The sequence below is a fragment of the Salvelinus fontinalis genome, chromosome 29 (genome assembly GCF_029448725.1).
Source record: "Salvelinus fontinalis isolate EN_2023a chromosome 29, ASM2944872v1, whole genome shotgun sequence".
Classification (NCBI taxonomy): Eukaryota; Metazoa; Chordata; class Actinopteri; order Salmoniformes; family Salmonidae; genus Salvelinus; species Salvelinus fontinalis.
This window is the reverse complement of record NC_074693.1, coordinates 33,274,109-33,298,152: the sequence shown is the minus strand read 5'-3', so window position 1 is coordinate 33,298,152 and position 24,044 is coordinate 33,274,109. Positions and strand designations below refer to the sequence as shown.

The 24,044-nt window shown below is 44.8% G+C and overlaps 1 protein-coding gene across 2 annotated transcripts; it reads left to right on the top strand.

Moving 5' to 3' along the window:
* Positions 1-4,791: 4,791 nt before the first annotated feature.
* Positions 4,792-17,979, top strand: LOC129827852 (protocadherin-10-like). 2 transcript variants are annotated; one of them, XM_055889090.1, is made up of 5 exons: positions 4,792-7,649; positions 8,882-8,940; positions 9,322-9,428; positions 14,511-14,668; positions 16,549-17,979. In XM_055889090.1, exons 1-5 carry the CDS (start codon positions 5,313-5,315, stop codon positions 16,600-16,602), a joined length of 2,715 nt encoding a protein of 904 aa, XP_055745065.1. In that variant the 5' UTR covers positions 4,792-5,312; the 3' UTR covers positions 16,603-17,979. The 2 variants fall into 2 exon arrangements, with proteins under 2 accessions (XP_055745065.1, XP_055745064.1); XM_055889089.1 differs by having other exon boundaries at positions 4,792-7,814.
* The last annotated feature ends 6,065 nt before the right edge of the window (positions 17,980-24,044 follow it).

Below are 24,044 nucleotides of genomic sequence, written 5' to 3'. Positions count from 1 at the left end.
TTCTTTAACACTAACATATGAAGTCAGAGCACTCAACCTCTCCTTAACACTGTCCTTATGGAGATTTGACACTGTCACTCCAGTACACTGAGCACAGTGACCATAAAGTGACGTAGGAACCAACTGCATTGTCTGTGAACTCTAAAAGCTTTTTCTGTGTTTCATTGGGACGCCTGATACCTTCGCTCATGCAGCCAAGTTCCCATGACAAGACATTCTGACGACACGCCGGTTCCAGAAGAGGCATTTACATTTTTAAACATGGGGTCCTTTTACTTTAAAACAAAATTCCTACTGTCATAAAATATCACACTTTTTCTTTATTTCGACTCCCCTCTCTCCCCCTATCCCTCCTTTGCTAATAAACACACTCACATTCACACACACAACAGGCACACACAGACACGTACATATACAAGTGTCCAGAAGGTTGCCTGTCACACACTCAAACACTAGGATGAGTCGACTAAAAGCCTCACTCTCCTCCATCAGACAGACAGTGTGAAACCAATATGGGCCTTAAGCCCCCAGGGGGAGAGAGAGAGAGAGGCCTCAGTATGAAACGAGGGGAGCGGGACAGGCAGGCAGTGAGTGAAGCTGACCCATGTGGCCATCGAACATTGAAATCACATGCAGCTCTCCTCCGTCCTGGTTCTCAGGTTGTACTGCATATCTTATAGCCCGTAGGGAGTGGTGGATTGTGTTGTATGTTGTAGTCCGTAGGGAGTGGTGGATTGTGTTGTATGTTGTAGTCCGTAGGGAGTGGTGGATTGTGTTGTATGTTGTAGTCCGTAGGGAGTGGTGGATTGTGTTGTATGTTGCAGTCCGTAGGGAGTGGTGGATTGTGTTGTATGTTGTAGTCCGTAGGGAGTGGTGGATTGTGTTGTATGTTGTAGTCCGTAGGGAGTGGTGGATTGTGTTGTATGTTGTAGTCCGTAGGGAGTGGTGGATTGTGTTGTATGTTGTAGTCCGTAGGGAGTGGTGGATTGTGTTGTATGTTGTAGTCCGTAGGGAGTGGTGGATTGTGTTGTATGTTGTAGCCCGTAGGGAGTGGTGGATTGTGTTGTATGTTGTAGCCCGTAGGGAGTGGTGGATTGTGTTGTATGTTGTAGTCCGTAGGGAGTGGTGGATTGTGTTGTATGTTGTAGTCCGTAGGGAGTGGTGGATTGTGTTGTATGTTGTAGTCCGTAGGGAGTGGTGGATTGTGTTGTATGTTGTAGTATCTTGTAGTCCGTAGGGAGTGGTGGATTGTGTTGTATCTTGTAGTCCGTAGGGAGTGGTGGATTGTGTTGTATGTTGTAGTCCGTAGGGAGTGGTGGATTGTGTTGTATGTTGTAGTCCGTAGGGAGTGGTGGATTGTGTTGTATCTTGTAGTCCGTAGGGAGTGGTGGATTGTGTTGTATGTTGTAGTCCGTAGGGAGTGGTGGATTGTGTTGTATGTTGTAGTCCGTAGGGAGTGGTGGATTGTGTTGTATGTTGTAGTCCGTAGGGAGTGGTGGATTGTGTTGTATGTTGTAGTCCGTAGGGAGTGGTGGATTGTGTTGTATGTTGCAGTCCGTAGGGAGTGGTGGATTGTGTTGTATGTTGTAGTCCGTAGGGAGTGGTGGATTGTGTTGTATCTTGTAGTCCGTAGGGAGTGGTGGATTGTGTTGTATGTTGTAGTCCGTAGGGAGTGGTGGATTGTGTTGTATGTTGTAGTCCGTAGGGAGTGGTGGATTGTGTTGTATGTTGTAGTCCGTAGGGAGTGGTGGATTGTGTTGTATGTTGCAGTCCGTAGGGAGTGGTGGATTGTGTTGTATGTTGTAGTCCGTAGGGAGTGGTGGATTATGTTGTATGTTGTAGTCCGTAGGGAGTGGTGGATTGTGTTGTATGTTGTAGCCTGTAGGGAGTGGTGGATTGTGTTGTATGTTGCAGTCCGTAGGGAGTGGTGGATTGTGTTGTATGTTGTAGTCCGTAGGGAGTGGTGGATTGTGTTGTATGTTGTAGCCGTAGGGAGGGGTCGATTGTGTTGTATGTTGTAGTCCGTAGGGAGTGGTGGATTGTGTTGTATGTTGCAGTCCGTAGGGAGTGGTGGATTGTGTTGTATGTTGTAGTCCGTAGGGAGTGGTGGATTGTGTTGTATGTTGCAGTCCGTAGGGAGTGGTGGATTGTGTTGTATGTTGTAGTCCGTAGGGAGTGGTGGATTGTGTTGTATGTTGTAGTCCGTAGGGAGTGGTGGATTGTGTTGTGTGTTGTAGTCCGTAGGGAGTGGTGGATTGTGTTGTATGTTGTAGCCCGTAGGGAGTGGTGGATTGTGTTGTATGTTGTAGTCCGTAGGGAGTGGTGGATTGTGTTGTATCTTGTAGTCCGTAGGGAGTGGTGGATTGTGTTGTATGTTGCAGTCCGTAGGGAGTGGTGGATTGTGTTGTATGTTGCAGTCCGTAGGGAGTGGTGGATTGTGTTGTATGTTGCAGTCCGTAGGGAGTGGTGGATTGTGTTGTATGTTGTAGTCCGTAGGGAGTGGTGGATTGTGTTGTATGTTGTAGCCGTAGGGAGTGTGGATTGAGCACGGCTCAGGTACCGCACAAACAATGGTTTCGTAGAAACTAGTGGCAGTAAAAAAGCTTTTTTCCTGTATTGTGTCTTACACAGCCGATGAAGAAAGCAAGTCAATGAATATCAGTGGAGTGGATATCCGTTGAGAAAGGCAACAATCACCTCACTGTCAGCAAGCTATTTCTTCAAAGGTAGAAAGCCACATGCTGTTAAAGTAGTACATCCTCAACATTGAACAGGAGCCATTGACAACACAGTTGAGGTTATTTTCCGGCCATAAAACACTGTTTGAGGAGAGAGGCTTTGCCTTCCATTCCTATGAACGGAGAGAGAGGAAGAGATAATCAGATTTATATTCAAATCAGTAAATGTTCTAAAATATTAATGGAGCCCCCCCCCCCCCCCCCTCCCCAACACACACACTTGTAGCACTCTCCCTTGTCTATGAGAGTGTACAGCAGCACGTCGGATAGACTCTCCTAGTTTGATGTGACTTTATTTTAGGAGAAGATCTCCCCTTGGATGCAACTGATGTTGACCCTCCCATGGCATATCATAATTTGCAATTGCTTTGGCAATTGCCAATTGCCTGCTAAAATGTGTGGTAGGTTCCTTTGCTGGAGCCCATGCAGGAAATCTGAAATGTCCCCTTTTTGGATCAACGAGGATAAGAGGAAGTAGTGCATAAGGGGGAGAAAGGGTGTAGTGGCGTTGTTGCTCACTAGGGGGAGCTCTTGGTCTCTGGCAGCCTGAACAGGGTCCCCCTCTTATCACCTGTGTTCATCAGTCCATGCCCACTGGAATGGCTCTGGGTGGAATCAGCCCACAGGCACAGATCTAGGATCAGCTTACCCTGCCACATTCCTAACCTTAAAACATAAGGGAGAGAAATACAAAAATGAGCTCAGATCATTGTCCAGGGGCAACTTTACCCCACTCCAAACACTAACCAAGTCATTAGCTGTTTACCAGTACAATCCTTAGAAATACAGACCTCTGAGGACCAGGCAATGAATACTTTTATATGACATATTAATGAGGGCTTTATATGAGAGGGAAAGGGAGAGGGAGAGAGAGAGAGACCCCCATAGACTGCCAGCAATCTATCAAGTCCTTTCAAATCAGTGATAGCAAATACAAACACACAGGAAAAGGCTGTTGTGCAAGAGTATTGGGATGAATTCATTTTATTTCATTAGAAGTAAAAGTACATCCAGAATAGTAACCAATGCCTCACAATATGTGATGCGTCATCGGTGTACCACTCACCACAATGGGCACTCTAAAGTTAGATCTCAGACAGAGCACTCCATTCAGTCCATCCAGGCCGGTGTACATACTCCCCTCTATAACATTAACATATGGCCTTGTTCTTTTTTTCCATTAGATTAGATTAGATTTCAATAGAATTCCTACATTGATCATCTAATAATGCACTACACTTTAGATAAAGCATGTGCACTATTCCAGGCCAATTTCCACTTAAGTTACAATATATTTGTCTTGTGTATGAATCACTTTCTTTGTATGTCTTGCCTGTGAATGTGCGTTTTGGTACTGTCTGACGTCACGGACAGCTCCTGTGATGTGGGATCTTTTTCATCCAGCTTTATCAGCACATCGTAACAAAGGAAACAACACAAAAAATTAAAATGAGATATGTGTAACCTATGTCATACTAGGCGAGATTTGAACCGGTGAACTGTATTTGATGTTTCTCTCTTGGCCGCTAGGGGACGCGTAAGGTCTGTGGTTTACATCTTGTGTCGATAGAGGCTCAGAAATATTGCAAACAAGTTACCCTGTTTAGTGTGAGCGCAGTTAAAAAGGAGTAGGCTGCTGGCTGCATGAGGAATACTCACACTGTGGTGCGTGCACGCCTCATCAGAATATACGTGATTGACTCATATCTGGCCTATTCATCTCGCATTTCCATACATTATCCTCAAACAAATAGTCTACACATCAATCAATGACAATCATGTAATTAATTATTGTGTTACGTTTTCCCAAAAAACAAGAAATGGTGCGTTGTGGTTTTGTTAAAAACAATAAAAACCCAAACTTCCTCCCATCTCAAATGTATCTTCCTCGTTAGGTATTCAGCTCGAACCAGCAACTAGGCGGGGAGCGTCACATCACATAGAGCGCTGTCCACTGTTAACAGACGTCCCAAACGTCCAATGAGGAGTGATCTCTGCTGGTGCCCGAAGATCCCGTTGGCTGGTAGAGTAGGTGCGCTGCGGAAAAACCGAATAGTTGAGTGAACAGCATTCAGTTGTCGGAGAGGAGACCGCAGCAGTGTGTGCGCTATAAGGAGCAGATATCACGGAGAGAGAGAGAGAGAGAGAGAAAGTCAGACAACAGTGGCTGTTTGTGAATAGGCATTAATTGGAAAAAGCTCATGACAAAATGCATCGATTACGTGCATGGTACGGATTATGATGTTTTAAAATTGATATATGCATTTAGAGTAATCTCCTCATCACTTAAATAGCACTGCGCATCGTTGGAATGTGCACTGCTGCCATTAACGGACGCATCTGAAGTAGCCCAGAGCTTGTTGATTTGGCAGTGAAGACAGGCTTTTGGGTGTAATCAGACCTTCATTAACCATCACAAAGATGGTCCACGGTTGACGGGACTACTAAAAGACATTTTTTTTCTCCCAAAGCCTTATACAGTTTGGGGACTTTCCTTGGACTAATGGTAATGGGAATTGACGCGTTAAATAAAAAAGGATAAGATTTTTTCCAAAGTGCACTTGTTCTTTGGCGATGATTGTGCTATTCCTTCTTCTGTGTATTACAAATGGAGTGGTCTCACAGATACGCTACTCTGTGCCAGAGGAGGCGGATCACGGCACGTTCGTAGGGAATATCGCCGAGGACCTTGGACTGGACATGACCAAAATCGCCTCGCGGCGCTTCCAGGTGGTGCCTAGCTCGCGGACGCCGTACCTGGAAGTGAACATGGAGAACGGGATTCTGTTCGTCAACGAAAGAATTGACCGGGAGCAGATCTGCAAGCAGAGTGCCAGCTGCCTATTACACCTTGAAGTGTTTCTGGAGAACCCACTCGAGCTGTTCCGCGTGGAGATAGAGGTCGTGGATATCAATGACAATCCGCCCAGCTTCCCCGAGACCGACATCACCGTGGAGATTTCAGAGAGCGCTACCCCCGGTACCCGGTTCCCTCTTGAGAGTGCATTCGATCCGGACGTGGGCTCCAACGCGCTGCGCACATACGACATCACCACCAATAACTACTTCTACCTGGATGTGCAGACGCAGACCGACGGGAACAAATTCGCAGAGCTGGTGCTGGAGAAGCCGCTGGACAGGGAGCAGCAGGCGGCCCACAGGTACGTGCTAACTGCGGTAGACGGGGGGCAACCTCCACGGACAGGCACTGCTCTGCTGGTGGTCAAAGTGCTGGATTCTAACGACAACGTGCCCGTGTTCGACCAGCCGGTGTATTCGGTGAGCCTTCAGGAGAACGCACCGGTGGGGACCCTCGTTATCCAACTGAACGCCACCGACTTGGACGAGGGGCAGAACGGGGAGATAGTGTATTCATTCAGTAACCACATCTCCAGCCGCGTCAAGGATCTGTTCGCCATAGACGCGCGCACTGGACGAATCGAGGTGTGCGGCGAGGTGGATTTTGAAGAGAGCAGCTTATATCAAATATTCGTTCAGGCGAAAGATCTTGGACCCAATGCCGTGGCTGCACACTGTAAAGTTCTGGTGAAAGTGACAGACGTAAATGATAATGCTCCTGATATCACCTTTAGCACCGTGACTGAGTCGGTGAGCGAGAGGGCAGCCCCAGGAACCGTTATAGCCCTGCTGAGCGTGACGGACAAAGATGCCGAGGAAAACGGAAAGATTCATGTTGAAATCCTCGGTGATGTCCCGTTCAAACTCAAACCCTCCTTTAGGAACTATTTCACCATTGTAACAGACGGACCTCTAAATAGGGAGAATGCTGACTCTTATTCAGTGACTGTAGTTGCCAAGGATACAGGGAGCCCTTCCCTCGCAACCAGTAAATCAATCAAAGTGCAAGTGTCGGATGAAAATGACAATGCCCCAACGTTTACGCAGCCCATATATGATGTGTATGTGACTGAAAACAATGTGCCAGGAGCTTATATCCACGCTGTGACAGCTTTGGACCCAGACGTTGGACAGAACGCTCTAATTAGTTACTCCATAATGGATTGTGATATTCAGGGTATGTCTGTGAAAACATATGTGTCAATCAACGAGGAAACGGGCTACCTTTACGCACTCAGATCATTCGATTACGAGCAGCTTAAAGACTTCACTTTCACGGTTCAGGCGAAAGATGCAGGTAGCCCCGAGCTCTCCTCGAACGCCACGGTCAAAGTGATCATCGTAGACCAGAATGACAACCCTCCCTCAGTCATTGCTCCTCTGGGTAAAAATGGCACTGCGAGAGAGCCGCTGCCCCGCTCCGCTGAGCCTGGCTACCTGGTGACCCGTATCGTCGCCATGGACGCAGATGACGGCGAGAACGCACGGCTCTCCTACAGCATCCAGAGGGGGAACGAGAACGGCATGTTCCGTATGGACTGGAGGACAGGAGAGCTGCGCACTGCCCGGCGCGTCTCAACCAAGCGGGACCCGAACCAGATGTATGACCTGTTGATAGAGGTGAGGGACCACGGCCAGCCACCCCTCTCCTCCACCGCCAGTGTGTTCGTGGTGCTGGTGGACAGCGTGGTGGAGGACCACCGGGAGAGGGGCACCGCCAAGTCCAAGGAGACCACTCTGGACCTCACCCTCATCCTCATCATCGCCCTGGGCTCTGTCTCCTTCATTTTCCTCCTGGCTATGATCGTGCTGGCAGTGCGCTGCCAGAAGGACAAAAAGCTAAATATCTACACGTGCCTCACCAGTGATTGTTGCCTCGGGTGCGCCACATGCTGCAGCAGGCATGCGCGAGCCCGCAAGAAAAAGCTCAGCAAGTCTGATATCATGCTGGTGCAGAGCGCCAACGTCACCGGGGCCGGTACAGCCCAAGTGCCCGTGGAAGAGTCCGGGAGCTTCGGCTCTCACCACCAAAACCAGAACTATTGCTACCAGGTATGTCTGACACCGGAGTCTGCCAAAACCGACCTCATGTTCCTAAAGCCGTGTAGCCCATCTAGGAGCACAGACACGGAACACAACCCGTGCGGGGCCATAGTGACAGGGTACACTGACCAGCAACCCGACATCATATCAAACGGCAGCATTTTATCAAGCGAGGTAAGAGTCCTCTCATACCTTCGAACCCCAAAACCCCACAGCATGTAATTGCTATCAGTATATTGCATATAGATTGAGATAACCGCAAACATATGCTTGTTTAAAAACATCCTCACTGCTGCTATTAGTATGCAGATAAAATGTCATCAAAAATAAGATGCATTACGCATTGCCAGGGAAGTTAATTAATTAAGCATCCCTAAAATTGACGATAACTTCCTGTATGTTGCATCACCCCATTGTTTAAACAGAGTCCTCTACAAATATGTTTGTTATTTTCCATAATACATAATCCTGCATATCCTGCAATTAATTTCCGGAACGGCAATTCAACCGAACATGATTGCTAGTTGCTGACATGTTGCGGTTGGCAATCCTGCGGGAGATAGATTATCATTGCAATAGTAATGATTGCATGTTTATGTTCTGCTCAGAAGTGATTTTGAAGTAGGCTGGATTTGGAATAAGATAAGCATAAATGAGGCTAATATATGGGCGCCTTGAAGGCTGGTGTGTGTGTGTGTGTTTCTGTTGTCTGCGCAATGACCATGTCCACTGTGAGAACACACACATTACGCACACCAGTCACGATCGTGCTGAGTCGCACTAAAACAAAGATCTGTCTATAGTTGCGGCAGCCTGAATAGGTGCACCACTTAATTTTCTCCCTGGCAGTAGGTATTAGTAGGTATCTATCTATGCTCTCGGGTAGGAGGCCTAAAACGGCACCTCTCAAAATATAGGCCTAGATCAGAACATCACTTCAAATCTAACGTCAAATATCAATAAGATATCATATATCTTATATATCATATATATATATATATATATATATATATATATATATATATATATATATATATATATATACCTCTGATTCAGAGGGGTTGGGTTAAATGCGGAAGACGCATTTCAGTTGAATGCATTCAGTTGTACAATTGACTAGGTACCCCCCTTCCCTTTACCAGATTTAATTATTGTTATTTTGTGTTCGCATGAACATCCTATTTTGATTATCAAATACCAACACGTCCCAAACACAGGAATGTCCCGCCTATCTCTTTCAGACCAAACATCAGCGAGCCGAACTCAGTTACCTGGTGGACAGACCTCGGCGTGTGAACAGGTAAGGAGCACGAGCACGAGCACGCACACCTGGTGCCCTGCGAGTGATGTGATTGAGAGTGTTGTTTAGAGCGGCCATTCAATGCCAGAGGGGAGGGACTCTGCAAACCACAAGCATGCCAACAAGACTCAATACCTAGGAATGGTTTTCTTTCTGGCGCTGCCCACTTGTGAATACACTCCCAATCAATTACGATGATAATGAAGTGCAGGATGAATTATGATGACGATGAAGATTGTGATATTGACATTGCGTCATTTTTTGTCAACTTTTTATTTTGTATTATTTTTTACATACGTTTGAAAATAAATGCGGCCCACCACTATCTTCAATACACTTCAGTCTTCAACGTTCTTTATTCTTCCCCTATTCTGTGCCCAGTTCGGCTTTCCAAGAAGCGGATCTCGTTAGCTCTAAAGACAGTGGTCACGGTGACAGCGAACAGGGCGACAGTGACCATGACGCCACCAATCGAGGTCACTCTACGGGTAAGTTCATCCACCACTGTCCCCTTGTTAGTTCTTGGCTGGTTGTGCGGCTTGTTGCTCTCTCGTCATCCAGCTCCCGTGGCTGCCGTTTCTCTGTTATCACCACTGCTCTCTTCCCATTGTGGTGCTGAAATGTAAGCGACTCATTATGAGCTGCACGAATATCGGCTGCTTTCAGAGTTCCAGACTAGTCGTGCCATACTCATTCTCTCCATCTCAAATGTTGAAAATGTGCTTAGGACTTATAAAATATTGCCTATAGTGTTTTTCTAACTCTTCTGGTTTATACAACTATAACAGTGGGCTGTTTTTCGTATATTTTAGTCTCCTGTGAATGTGCATTCGCTCTCCTGGATGTAGCTCAATCTCGTTAATGTTTCGAGACAATGACGTTCTGCTGAATTTAAGCCTGTTGTTAGTAAAATGGCCCGCTGCTAGGGACCACATGACGGAAACGTGACGGAATTCATAACGAGGACCGGTAGGCTTGTCATTGGGCGGTGCGGTCTGGTGTGGGAACGGGACCAAATAAGTTGCGGTCGCAGACAAACAAACGATTGATTAATTGACTGCGCTGGGTGCTGCCGCTCGCCATAGGCCGGTACCACCGCACTGACCGCATTCCTGATTGCTCGTCAGCTTTTATCTGCTCTACCTAAAGGATCATATACCGGGTTTTTACATTCGGTCTTCTCAGCTATGAATTCCGTTATCTCTTCATTAATCCGTGTGATTGCTTTGGTCCAGCCGCGTCTGTTTGTGTGTGTGTGTGTGTGTGTGTGTGTGTGTGTGTGTGTGTGTGTGTGTGTGTGTGTGTGTGTGTGTGTGTGTGTGTGTGTGTGTGTGTGTGTGTGTGTGTGTGTGTGTGTGTGTGTGTGTGTCAATGCCTATGGTTTTTTAGATAGCAACATGGTCAGCCCAGAGGGTGAACCCACATCATGCGAAATGAGCCATGTCTAGAAATAACAATGCCACTATTGTAAGCCTGTGGATATACACAGACGTTTATAAGGAAGCATCCTGTTTCATTTAGCCTACTTTTCTTTTAAAGTTGTATCTGGTTAGCTTGGACCTCTTTATAAAGTCACTTCTCACATTGAACACCTTTGATGTTCAACCAAAAGGCATTTATTTAGGTGGTTGATTTCTACATACGTTTTAGCCATATTAGATGCTACAGGCTAGTATTAGCTTCTTCGATACAGAGACTACAGGAGCTATACTTCCTTGTTCATAGAACCCTTCTTTACTTCATGGAGGGCTTGACCAGACTCCTAATGCTAAGTGTTGACTCCATGGTGTGGTATTGAGTGGACTTTGCTGTCTTTGCGTTTGACTTTGAGTATCCTTGTATGGCAATAGGCTACTGTTACTTTGTTATGGAATTATCAGAGAGCTTAATGTCTTTAAAGAGATTAATTGCTGTGCATTTAGTCTTTGTTTGATTAGGATAATTGATAGCATGGCTTAGCATCGTCTGCTTGCACAACACTTGGAAATCACTGCGCTTATTTGATAAGTGATAATTGAGTTTGCTGACATGTCAAAACCTCATGCTTTTTCTTAATTACATGTTTCATTTTCCATGAAACATTCCCAAATGTAATGAGGACAGGGTGAACCATAGGGAGGCCCACCACTCTCCAGACTCTAATTGCCAGGGCACGGGCCCTATTTATAGCACTGTGATTGTCATTGAAAATGGTGATCATTTAGGTGAATATAGGTTTGTTGATATTGGATGGAATAAGTAGAGTACTCTTCTGGTATCAGAGATGACATAGCTTATCTTATATAGACTGTTATTATGGGAACATTGTCACCATACTGTTTTGGAACTTTGGAATTGACATTCCTTCCCACCTCAATATCCCCCTCTCCATCTTTCCCCCTCCCCATTCCCCCAGTTGCCGTGGCGAATCCCTCCTTAGGCCTGCGGTTCACGTTATCGCTGTGGTAACAGCTCGCTGATCAGTAATTCATTTTCAGACCTCTGCATACCAATTACCAAATGAAGGTTATTATCAAGACTGCTGTTTGCCCTGTGCGAGAGCCATGCAGAATCAGAAGATAGAGACGTACACAATAAAGTAAGGGGTCAGTGCATTTACAGTCTCTCTCCCTTGAACAATCTTCATTTCTCTCTCTCTCTCTCTCTCTCTCTCTCTCTCTCTCTCTCTCTCTCTCTCTCTCTCCTCTCCTCTCTCTCTCTCTCTCTCTCTCTCTCTCTCTCTCTCTCTCTCTCTCTCACTCTCTCTCCTCTCTCTCTCTCTCTCTCCTCTCTCTCTCTCTCTCTCTCTCTCTCTCTCTCCTCCTTTCTCTCTCTCTCTCTCTCTCTCTCTCTCTCTCTCTCCTCTCTCTCTCTCTCCTCTCTCTCTCTCTCTCTCTCTCTCTCTCTCTCTCTCTCTCTCTCTCTCTCTCTCCTCTCTCTCTCTCTCTCTCTCTCTCTCTCTCTCTCTCTCTCTCTCTCTCTCTCTCTCTCTCTCTCTCTCTCTCTCTCTCTCTCTCTCTCTCTCTCTGAATAAGGGAGAGACGTGTTGACACAGTGCTTTCAGTGCATATTAAAGTCAGACTGATGTACTATATAGCCTTCGACTGGGGCTGTAATTCTTTTCTCATGTTTGATCGGTAAAATCGTTAAAGTACTACGGCCCAGAAATAATGTGGATATTCATTCACATCTTTTAATAAACCTTCAAGCTTTATGATGACAGGTCAATTCGATACACAGTGGTGCTTTTCCTTTCGTAGTTTTTTTCTTCTGAAGATACACCTAATGTGCCTCAGGGAACATCTAATCTGGTAAAATGTCAAGAAATATCAAAAAGTCTTGATCTGGCTTTGTAGCGGAGACGCTTCCCTCGGAGTGTGTGTGTGTCTATGTGTGCTTGTGTGCTTGTGTGCCTTATCACTTCTCCAGACTCTAATTGCCAGGGCACGGGCCCTATTTAAAATGCAAAAGAAATTCATATTCAAAAGCCTCGTCGTGTGATTGTTGGATATGGAAATATGTTCAGTATCCAGGGTCACAGGTTATTGTTACATTGCTTTGGTGATTATCTAAAGAAGTGCAGGTACCACTGAAATGAGTGGTAAATGTATGGTAGAAAACACGGCCACACTATTTGGATAGTCCATCTGTAGATCCTCTACAGGTGGTCATACTATCAACAAACTATCTGTTGATAAGCAACTGCTGGCTAAGGTTAGGATTAGGGTTAGGCTAAGAATAAGGGTTATGGTTACATTTAGGGTTAGGATACGGGTTAAAGTTAGGGTTAGTAGATAGTTAGTTGAAATGTTACTGATAGTCTGTAGATAGTCTGTAGAGCATCTACAGACGGACTTTCCAAATTAAGTGTTACCGAAACCACTCATTGATCTATTGCGTATGGAGTCTCTATTAGTAGATACATAATGTCATAGGTCAAACTTAACTTTCTGTGCTGACACTCAACGTGATGGTGTATTTATGGTGTTTGTTAATATTTAATAACAAACTCTCTCGTTAGGAACCTCGGCGTTTTCCCAAGAGGTTAACGACGCCGAGCCAAATTAATCCTCTTTGTAACAGCAAATTCTCCCTATGCTGACCCGTGGAAACACACACACACACACGCACGAACACACACACACACACACACACACACACACACACACACACACACACACACACACACACACACACACACACACACACACACACACACACAGCAGTCTGAAGCTTAATCAGTCTATATCATAGGATTATCTGAGGATACTGTTGGTGAGCAGTTTGGGTTTTACTCAGACACACACAACAAAGGACTTACAGTATGTTTGACTTAAAAACGTAGACTAAACCATGGACTACGACTGATACAGATTAAGTTTGGAAAAACCCTGGTTTTGCTTAATCCCCAAAATATTAGTATCTATCCGAATTGAATCATACATTGATTTGATTTGTTATTCACGGGCTTTTAATTTAGTTGATTAATTCGACCATTTTAAAAAACAAGCACACAAAAAACTTAAAAGCCATACATTCACATTAATAAAATCATCGAGGATAACACACAATAAAGTCTGGGACTTATTTCCATTGTGGTCTTCTAAATGGGCTCACATGCACATTCATGAAGAATAACCTCAGAATGAACGTCCTCTTTGACAAAATGCTGATGGACTCTGGTTTATTTCAACAGTTGTTGATCTTGCAATCATTCATTTGATGTAATTGCATGGCCAGTTTGAAAGGATGTGAATAACCGAGGAAATCCAATCATTTTGAGCCCGTGGTTTCCATGATCCAATACCTTGGTCACAATAAGCTCTGAGAGTGTAGTAGTGTGGGGTTAATGGTTATAAACACGTCTCTCACTCAGCGTGACCAGTCAGACCTGCTGAGAGATCACAGAGAGAGAGAGACTACCTTAGAGGGACAGGAAAATACTATCCCTTTACTGATCTCTCAACCTCCAACCTCAGCAAATGATTCAATGAATTTGGCCTGTTTCTCTATTTCCAAATGGCAAAAAAATTCAAATAAATACAACACACATCGTACATAATACATGAATACGCATCCCTCTTAGAACTTGAAGTATCATGTATTGCATGTACAACTTTACTGTGTATTTTAGAAGTCTTGGTTGGTTTTCACAAAGGGGTGTTTTTGCTTGAATCTCTCTAGTGTATCGGTAGAAAGACGCGGGTAGAAAGACCTTCTGACCTTTCCCTGTGCATGCTGGGCTTCCTAGGGTGTTTTTGCTGTGCAGCGAGGCTGAGAGTTTATCTCTCACCACGTACACTGCTGTTTCATTAGATGGGGGCTGGCTTTGATCTCATATGGGGAAAGAGAGAACCATGTGACGAGGAATAAGATATCTGAGTCTACACACACACACACACACACACACACACACACACACACACACACACACACACACACACACAGCAGCTTGTGTTTGTGTGTGTGTGCTTGTTTCTCCTGCTTCCTTTTTACCTTGTTTGAATATGAACGGAGTGTGCCCTTTGTGACCACTATCTCTCCACTCTCCCTCCTTCCCCCCTCTTCTTCTGTCCTCCCTCACTTCCCAGGCGCTGATCTCTTCTCTAACTGCACAGAGGAGTGCAAGGCTCTGGGCCACTCCGACCGCTGCTGGATGCCCTCCTTCGTGCCCTCCGACGGGCGCCAGGCAGCAGACTACCGCAGCAACCTGCACGTGCCAGGCATGGACTCCGTGCCCGACACTGAGGTATTTGAAAGCCAAGAGCAAACGGGCGATAAGTCATTCTCCACCTTTGGCAAAGAGACGCCCCTCAGCCACCTCTACCAAAACCACTACCAAAACCACCACAAAAACCACCTCCACCTCAGCCACCACCATGCCACCCACGCCAACCAAGCCACGCTAGAGAGGAAAGAGTTTGAGGCGCTTCTGTCTAGCACGCGAGCGCCTTACAAACCTGCCTATTTGAGTGAGTATCCGATTTGCACGGCAGCTCTGTAGCTAACCCGCTCTACTCTCTCAACCAACCGAACCTGATCTGACGATTGATTGACTTGAACAATGCAAAACAAAAAAAATCAAATTACATTGTTCCCCCATTGGCTCGAAGTGCCATGAAATTTTTTTAAGTCCACTGACCCATCTAATTCACCCCCCTTGTCAGACTTGAACTAGCTCTCTCTCTTCCTTTCACACATCCTCATTATCACTCTCTCTATCTGTGACGATCTTATCCTCCGTCACAGTTTTCCATATCAATTCAATCCCTCCTTCCACCACCAGCAGCCCCATCTATGTGCCTTTTGAATTAAATGTGCCATGATCAATTAGAGTACAGTTTGGGATCCATAAGAGAGCTTTGACATCGCTGAGACGTTAACATGATGTATAGCTCTGTCTCATTATGGGGAGATGGATGTGTTCGCGTACAAGCTGCTTCCCTCGCTCAGAAAGGGAATGAAAAAAAAGGAGTGTTTTTAATCTGTTTAAAAGAATAGAGGCTAAGAGATTACCCTCTCGTTCGTATTCATCTGATGGTATTACTCTAGCTCCTAGGATTAAAACCGTTTTAGATAATTGAGGAAAGCAGATGGAAGAAGAGGCATATTTCCATAAGGAATTTCTGTTTCGAAACTCCCCTTTGAAAGGGCAGAAAGAGAAGCATACTCATCACTGCAATTTGGTGATAATGCTTAATTATAATTTTGTCAAGTGCCGCCTTAAGTGTTCCCCGTTTCTTTCATCTCTCTACACAACACGCTCAAAATGTTCAAACTGCAGGAGTCACGCTGTCTCACCTACTACCGCAATACACGGCCGCGGCATGCGGCAAAAGGGAAAACATTTGACAGGCATACCAGCATTTATATTTGTATCAAAGCACTACCTCTGATGAATACAGATGAGGTAGAGACTCCATAAAGATAAAGATGGCACCTTCCTCTCTGTCTAAACCCCCTCCTCCTCCTCTCTGTCTCATCGACTAAACATGGTCGTAGAGTTAATCACCACAAGACATTCCTTGTTTAGGGGATGTCTGTTAGGGGGTCTGGTAAGGGGATAACAGGTGGGAATAGGGGGGATAGTCTCATGATACTAAGAGGCTGTGTCTTTCCCTAATCTGATAAAGTAATCCGGACACACAGAGCCCTTTGTAGCCAGAGACGGCGGCCCAGGCGAGGCCCTGTGGCGGATACCGGGTCGGTCATTACCCTAATCAAACAGAGATGACATAGAGCCGCTGCTAGCTGGGGGATTGTTGAGCTGTCATGCGGAGGGGGAAAGGGGTGTGGGGGGAGGGGTAGCTCTATTTTTTCCTATGTCGGCCGTGGCCCATCTTGAGTTAAGACTCATTGTTGCTATCCTAAATAAATTGGGCGTGCAATAAATTCAGAGACGCAGACCCATATTCCCACGCATTATCCATGAGTGATTTCACTGAGCGGATTGAAATGATTCTACAAGAGAACGAATGAAAGGGCTTCCTAATCTTCCTAACCTTGTTTCATTGACTGTCTTACAACACTGAGTAAATAAATGAAGGTTGCTGTAGATGCACTGTCTGTAATCCATTCTCTCTCGCAGACAAACTTGACCCCTAATCAGCATGTGTTCTCTGCTTGCAGCGAGGAAAAGGGTTTGCTAGCTCCTTTCGCGTGGACATACCAGAGACCGCATGACTTTGCGCAATCAGTCAAAACGACAAAAACTAAATAGAGCATCAAGTTCCATTTCCTTAGCTGTACCACGTCTGACTGACATTCCTCCTACGGAACACGGAACTCTGTGGACAACATTCCCTCCGGAATTCTATTGGAACACTGCCGGCCTTGGATATTACTATCTATGGGACTCTGGAGGGGTTGGAAGTGGTGGGACGGACAGAGAGACACGGTTAGGAGAAGGACAGGCAGACAGCTCTACACGAGGACCCCACCGCTCTCAGCAGGACTGAGACAGAGTTGAAAACAGAACTAATAGAGGGGGAGGAGAACGAGGGAGGAGGAGGAGGAGAACGAGGGAGGAGGAGGAGAACAAGGGAGGAGAACGAGAACGGAGGAGAAGGACGAGGGGGGAGGACGATGGAGGAGGAGGAGGACGATGGAGGAGGAGGAGGACGAGGGAGGAGATGGAGGAGGATCTCTCCTCTCTGATCTGTGTGTGCCTGTTTACAGCGCTAATGTACATCTTTTAAGAAGAAGAGAAAAAAAAACAGAGAAAATAACAACAAAAAAAGACAGGAAACGGAACAACGACGTCACTGAGCCCTTTAGATGTTTATACTCACAGCAGAAGCCAGTTGTACAGGAGATCTTTGTGCATTTTAAATGCAATACCACTGTTTTAGACTTGACTGTTTTTCTATTCAGTTTGTGTGGTCAGGTGTCTTCTCCTCAGATCTACAGTACTTCAACTTTATAAGGAAAGATTGTGATTTTTTTTTAAAGTTCTGCTTTTGCTTTTTTCACAACATAGTGAGTCTGGACAGTGATGGGCTTCGCCTTTGAATTCTAAGCTGTTCAGTAGTTTATATAATGTGTGAGAAGTGTTAACTGTACTCTTTTAAAAAGCTTCAACATGAATATAAATCTATATATAAATCTATCAATATATACTTTTTCTGAAGGTATGCTATCTATTCGGTGGGTTTCCTATTGTGTGTAGACAGAGGTCCATACGCTGCTTAAAGTGCTGTAGAAGGCTTGGGAGGATCTTACAAGTTGGCGGCGTTCTTACCATGAAAACAAAATAGCCTTATCTTTCATGTGAAACCACGTTTTCATCCGGTTTGATTATTTAATTTTTCACCTTTGGATATTGAAAGTTGAAATTCATGTCTATAAATAAAAAAAGTGGTAATAATTTAGATTGAATTCCATGGTAATTCTGTGTTATTGTAACCAAAAAAGGGTCAATTAAAAAGAACAAAACAAAAAGTGGCCAAATAATGAAAGGTGTTGTACACATGCAGTGTAAAATCTAATATACACACATACACAGTCACACCACATAAACACACCATAATGCCAACAATAAACCGAAAAATGAGAAATGTACGGTCTGTCTCATGTGGTTGATTTTCTATGACTTGGGTATAGAAATAAATCTACAACATCCAATCACAGCGAAGGAAATGGCTGATATGATAACATCTACAGTAGTCCTGATGTACATTCATTGTGTGTCAGTGTCGTTAGATAACTTCAATTCATATTTTACTCTGTAAACTGTCACCTGTATCATAGGATAGGTTAAAGTTGATCTCACATTCTCTAGATTTTACATGCACCCCTCTGGTGATGCATTCATTCTAGTGACTGATGCACAGTGAGGACATGTTATCATTTCCACAGTGTCTGAATGGAGGATGGATGCTCAGAATGAAACTCCAGATGCATGATTTGAATATTTTATCTTTATTTAACTTGGAAAGTCAATTAAGAACAAACTCTAATTTTCAATAGCAGCCTTGGAACAGTAGGTTAACTGCCTTGTTCAGGGTTAGAACGGCAGATTTTTACCTTGTCAGCTCAGGGATTTGATCTTGCAACCTTTTGGTTACAAGTCCAACGCTCTAACCACTAGGCTACCTGCCGCCCCAGAGTACAGGCTGCAGTTCTGGAAAATCACACTTTTCAGTTGGGACACAACATTCATTGGATTTCAGTGGAGTTCAACGCTTTGACAACCGCTACAGAGAAATCATGGAAAATATGTGTTTACTATGTTTAGCAGGGGTGGTGAGAAATGCCTACATAGGCAATACAATGATGACGAACATATTATTCCAAAATCCTGGGCATTATTATGGAGTTGGTCCCCCCTTAACTGCTATAACAGCCTCCACTCTCCTGGGAAGGCTTTCCACTAGATGTTGGAACATTGCTGCGGGGACTTGCTTCCATTCAGCCACAGGAGGATTTGTGAGGTTGGGCACTGATGTTGGGCGATTAGGCCTGGCTCACAGTCGACGTTCCAATTCATCCCAAAGGTGTTCGATGGGGTTGAGGTCAGGGCTCTGTGCAGGCCAGTTAACTTCTTCCACACCAATCTCAACAAACCATTTCTGTATGGTCCTCGCCTTGTGCACGGGGGCATTGACATGCTGAAACAGGAAAGGGCCTTCCCCAAACCGTTGCCACAAAGTTGGAAGCACTAATCATCTAGAATATCATTGTATGCTGTAGCGTTAAGATTTCCCTCCACTGGAACTAAGGGGCATTAGTTGGCACTATGCATTGAAGCAGGTAGCGTTCTCTTGGCATCCGTCAAACCCAGATTCATCTGTCTGACTGCCAGATGGTGAAGCGGCATTCATCACTTCAGGGAACACATTTCCACTGCTCCAGAGTCCAACGGCGGCGAGCTTTACACCACACAAGCCGATACTTGGCGTTGTACATGGTGATTTTAGGCTTGTATGCGGCTGCTCGACCATGGAAACCCATTTCTTTAAACTCCCGACAAACAGTCATTGTGCTGACATTCCTTCCAGAGGCAGTTTGGAAGTGGATAGTGAGTGTTGCAACCGAGGACAGACGATTTTTTACACGCTATGCTCTTCAGCACTCGGCAGTCCTGTTCTTTGAGACTGTGTGACCTACCACTTCACAGCGCGCACAGAGAAGCACGAGATTGAACATCACTCAACTTTCTAGATTTCCCCCCCTTAGTTAATTAACATTATCAACATTGCCCTTTACTGTGGACATTTTGATTAGTCAAGTTATAGATCATTTGTAGTCAGCAATGCGGGAGTGATTGCTTCCTACAAGAGCACAAAATGTGTGCATTTCTAGACATCTTTGGAAAGTGAGTCAGGTAAAGAGCTGTTTTGTTTGTTTTAAAGGGACAGTGTAGTATTTTGAGACAGGCTTGAATAAGCTAAGTAGCCAATAAGTAGCATAATTTGTCTGATTTTCTGTAAGTATGGGAATAATGATGCGTTTTATTTTGTAAAGTGGTTTCTTGCATCAAACAACACAACAACATTTTCAGTCGCCTCCTTCTCTGAAGGAAAAGTGGAGAAACAGGTTAATGTCAAGTCCAGCATGTTTTTTTTCAGTCTCAGAATGTCGGCCTACATTACATTGAACATCACACATTGGCTGCTACTGTATTCCCATGTTAAAACGTTATGGGATGCATTTTCCTCATTGTTCTTTTATGGCAGGCCACTCTGGTAGGCCCACATTATGATCAAATAGCCACAGTAGCCACTGTTAAAACTAATTTAAAGCGGGAACAGCTTCAGTCTTCAAGTTGCACAGAAGTTGCACAGAATTTTCACAACATTCAAGTTTGCGCTCAGCAAACCTGAAATTGGCTCAGTGATATTTTTTGTTGTTGAGGGAACATTGTTTGCGGCTGAGCCATTGTTGTTCCTAGACGTTTCCATTTCACAATAACAGCAGTTACAGTTGACCGGCGAAGCTCTAGCAGGGCAGAAATTTGATGAAGTGACTTGTTGCAAAAGTGACATTCTATAACGGTGCCACGTTGAAAGTTACTGAGCTCTTCAGTACGGGCTATTCTACTGCCAATGTTTATCTATGGAGATTGCATGGCTGTGTGCTCAATTGTATACATCTGTCAGCAACGGTTGTGGCTGAAATAGCTGAATCCACTAATTTGAAGGGGTGTCCATATACTTTTGGCCATGTGCATTTTACAGGATGGCTGTGTGGCTGTGGCCACACGCTGCTTTCAGTCATCTGTCGGTCTGTTGTGTTTCCTCTCTTAAACCTCATCTCAAAAGTTGACATTCTTTTATAATCTATTCATTTCACACAGGATAAGTATTAAAGAGGGAATGGATGTCTTAAATCATATGGTGCGTGTTTAATCTTTCTGAATTGGCAGAAACGGGACATAAACAAGGTGGAAAAGTCCCTACAGATGGTGATTAACCAATAGCACAGTCTAAACGAGAGACATAATTACGTGTAATCCATTCTAATCTCACATATTTGAATATTCATTGATGTGTTTCCACCAGAGATGTGTTCAAACCTGATAAACAAGAGATATTCCAATTTATATTCATCTTTGGCTCATACTTTACATCAAAAACATAACATGCACAAAATAGCGAGACAATATTTATTGGATTCCAATTTATTTTCTTTTTAAGTCACAATTGGAAATCTACTTTTAGAAGAACAAGTATAAATGAAATGAGTTTCAATCGGACAAGGCTTTATTTTAGCTTAATGAGGGCAGAACTATCTGCTCTGTTTAGATTTAGAAGGAAACTTTGAAGAGAACAAATGCGCTATAATCATATCTCCTTTCTTCCTAATTGGAACCCATTATATTTGACCTTGCTCACTCATGTTCATCTCTTTCATATTCCAAAAGTTGTATTATCCACGTGCGGCTATGCACACGAGTTTTCAAATGAGAAAACCATTAGAGTATAATGAAAGATAATTTAAGAACAAAAATAAATGACTTACAATTCCCAAAACAAGACAGAAGACTTAGAAAGGGAAAGAGTGAGCAAGAGTGAGAAACGGAGAGAAAAAAGAGAGAGGGCGCAAGAAAGAGAGAGCAAGGGAGAGAGGCAGAGCGACAGTGAGAAAGAGGCTGGGAGACAGACAGAGAGAGGAGAGAAAGTGGAGCGAGAGAGAGAGAGAGAGAGAGAGAGAGATAAATAGAGAGAAATAGAGAAAAAGAGGAGGGAAAGAGAGAGAGAGGAGAGAGAGAGACTGACATGCTTTTATATTCTCGGGGCATGCCTTATTAACCAATAGTGAGTTTCAAAGTAATTTATTCAACAAAGTCAGAGAGGATTAGAGAGCGTTAACTTTTATGTTGGAGTGCTCCACTTTTCACACACGGACCAAAGGACTCAACAAAATAGCTAGCTCTCAAAACCCCGTTCATAAATGCTGGAGAAATAAAAGAAATGATGACTGTGAACAGTGGCCTCCATGTTAACTGAAGGTTGATTAGAGGTTTTCGACGGGGTTTAAAGTGTTAATTTTTTGGGTCAGAGTTACCCCGCTTTAGTCTACCAAGAGCAAATACAACCAACTGTTTTTGAATTAGTAGAAATACAACAAAACTATGGATCAGCCTTTACGAAGATGAAATAACTTTACCTTGTAAGAACAGTTACGCTGATACACGTTTACCTTCAAGGTTTTCGTTCTCTCATCACCAGCTATTGAAGGTAGTAACAGCCTGATCCCAACAGATATCCCCAAAGAACAAAACACATGTTCAGGGCCTTTCTTCTACTCTCTCTACTTCCTCTCCCTTATCTAAAACCTTTTAGTCTGTCATAGGTGTCGTCACTCCATTTCTCCTCTTAGAAGTGCCGTATTTTGCGGCAGGAGACAGCATGGCAGGAGGTGACGGACAAGGAGAAAAGAGGAGGGTGGTGGTCTTTCTCCCTCTTTTTCTCTTTCTCCGTCTCTGCCTCCCTCTCTCTTTCTCTGTCTCTGTCTCTCTCTCTCTCTCTCTTAAGGTGTTGTAAGTCTGTTCACAATCTCATTGTGCTCCCCTCCACTGGGAGATGTTTTTTGAAGGCCCCGGCTCTTCTGGCGCCACGGCGAGATAGCTCTGTGTCTTCTGTCAGGGGAGAGGGGGTGAGGCAGAGTGTGAGGAGGTGGGGTGGGGGACATTAGGGACCTGTCGGGCGTTGGGTCGGGTCATGGTGGGACTGATGAAGTGCTGAGACAGGGATAAAAGGAGAGGATCGGTATGCAGTGGCGTGGAGGAGTTTGGAAGCCGTAATTCCCAGGTGTGGGAGGCTTTCTGAAAATCCTGCAGGGAAAAAAGATAACAAACTGTTGAACAGAGAGGCCCAGTGTAGCTGTTGAAAATGATTTCACCTTCTACTGTGAACTATGTACCCTTCATTACATGCTTCTACAAATAGACTTTAATTAGAAAATAAAATGAACCCTATATAGTTTTCCATATACCTCCTGATATATCTACACAGCCCTCTGCTTTCTGCTTTCTCACTCACAACAGACAGCAGGACAACGGAATGCACGCACGCACGCACGCATGCGCACACACACACACACACACACACACACACACACACACACACACACACACACACACACACACACACACACACACACACACACACACACACACACACACACACACACACACACACACACACACACACACACACACACACACACACACACACACACAGCTAGGGGAGACAGCTATCAACATAGGATCTGTCCTGACCACAGAACAGCCTCCAGCTATGTGGATCTACAGACCATTAGCCCCGTCAATGCCCCTCTCCAGGCCTCTCCAGGCCCCCCACCAGGCCCCCCTGACCCCTCTCTGTCTCAGCATGCCCCTACCCTGGCTCCATCAGGGGTGCCCTGAGGCCGGGGACAGAGTCCAGGGATAGGGGCTGGTTAATGTCAACCCCACTACTGAAGAGACAAACCAACACAGAAATGTTTTACTGTATGTCATCATCTCATTGTCTCCAACCCCCCCCCCCCCCCCCCCCGCCCCCCCACCCGCTTATTAAGACTATATGTCTGTACATTATCATCTAGTCTGAGCCAGTGAGAAAGAGAGAGAGAGGGAGAGAATGAGAGAGAGAGCAAGAGAAAGAGAGACACAGAGAGGGAGAGAGCAAGAAAAAGAGAGAGGGAGCAAGAGAGAGACAGAGAGAGAGGGAGCAAGAGAAAGAGAGAGAGAGGAGGTAGGGAGAGTTAGCGAGAGATGGAGTAAGAGAGAGTTAGAGAGTGAGAGACAGAAAGAAAGAAGGAGGTAGGGAGTGAGAGAGTGGGAGAGAGAAAAACAGAAAGAGAGATAAAGAGAGAGAGAGCTATGCCTATGCCCCTTCTGCCCACCCCAAATCAAATCAAAGTGTATTTGTCACATGCGCCGAATACAGCAGGTGTAGACCTTACAGTGAAATGCTTACTTACAGGCTCTGACCAGTAGTGCAAAAAAGGTATTAGGTGAACAATAGGTAAGTAAAGAAATAAAACAACAGTAAAAAGACAGGCTATATACAGTAGCGAGGCTATAAAAGTAGCAAGACTACATACAGACACCGGTTAGTCAGGCTGATTGAGGTAGTATGTACATGTAGGTATGATTAAAGTGACTATGCATATATGAT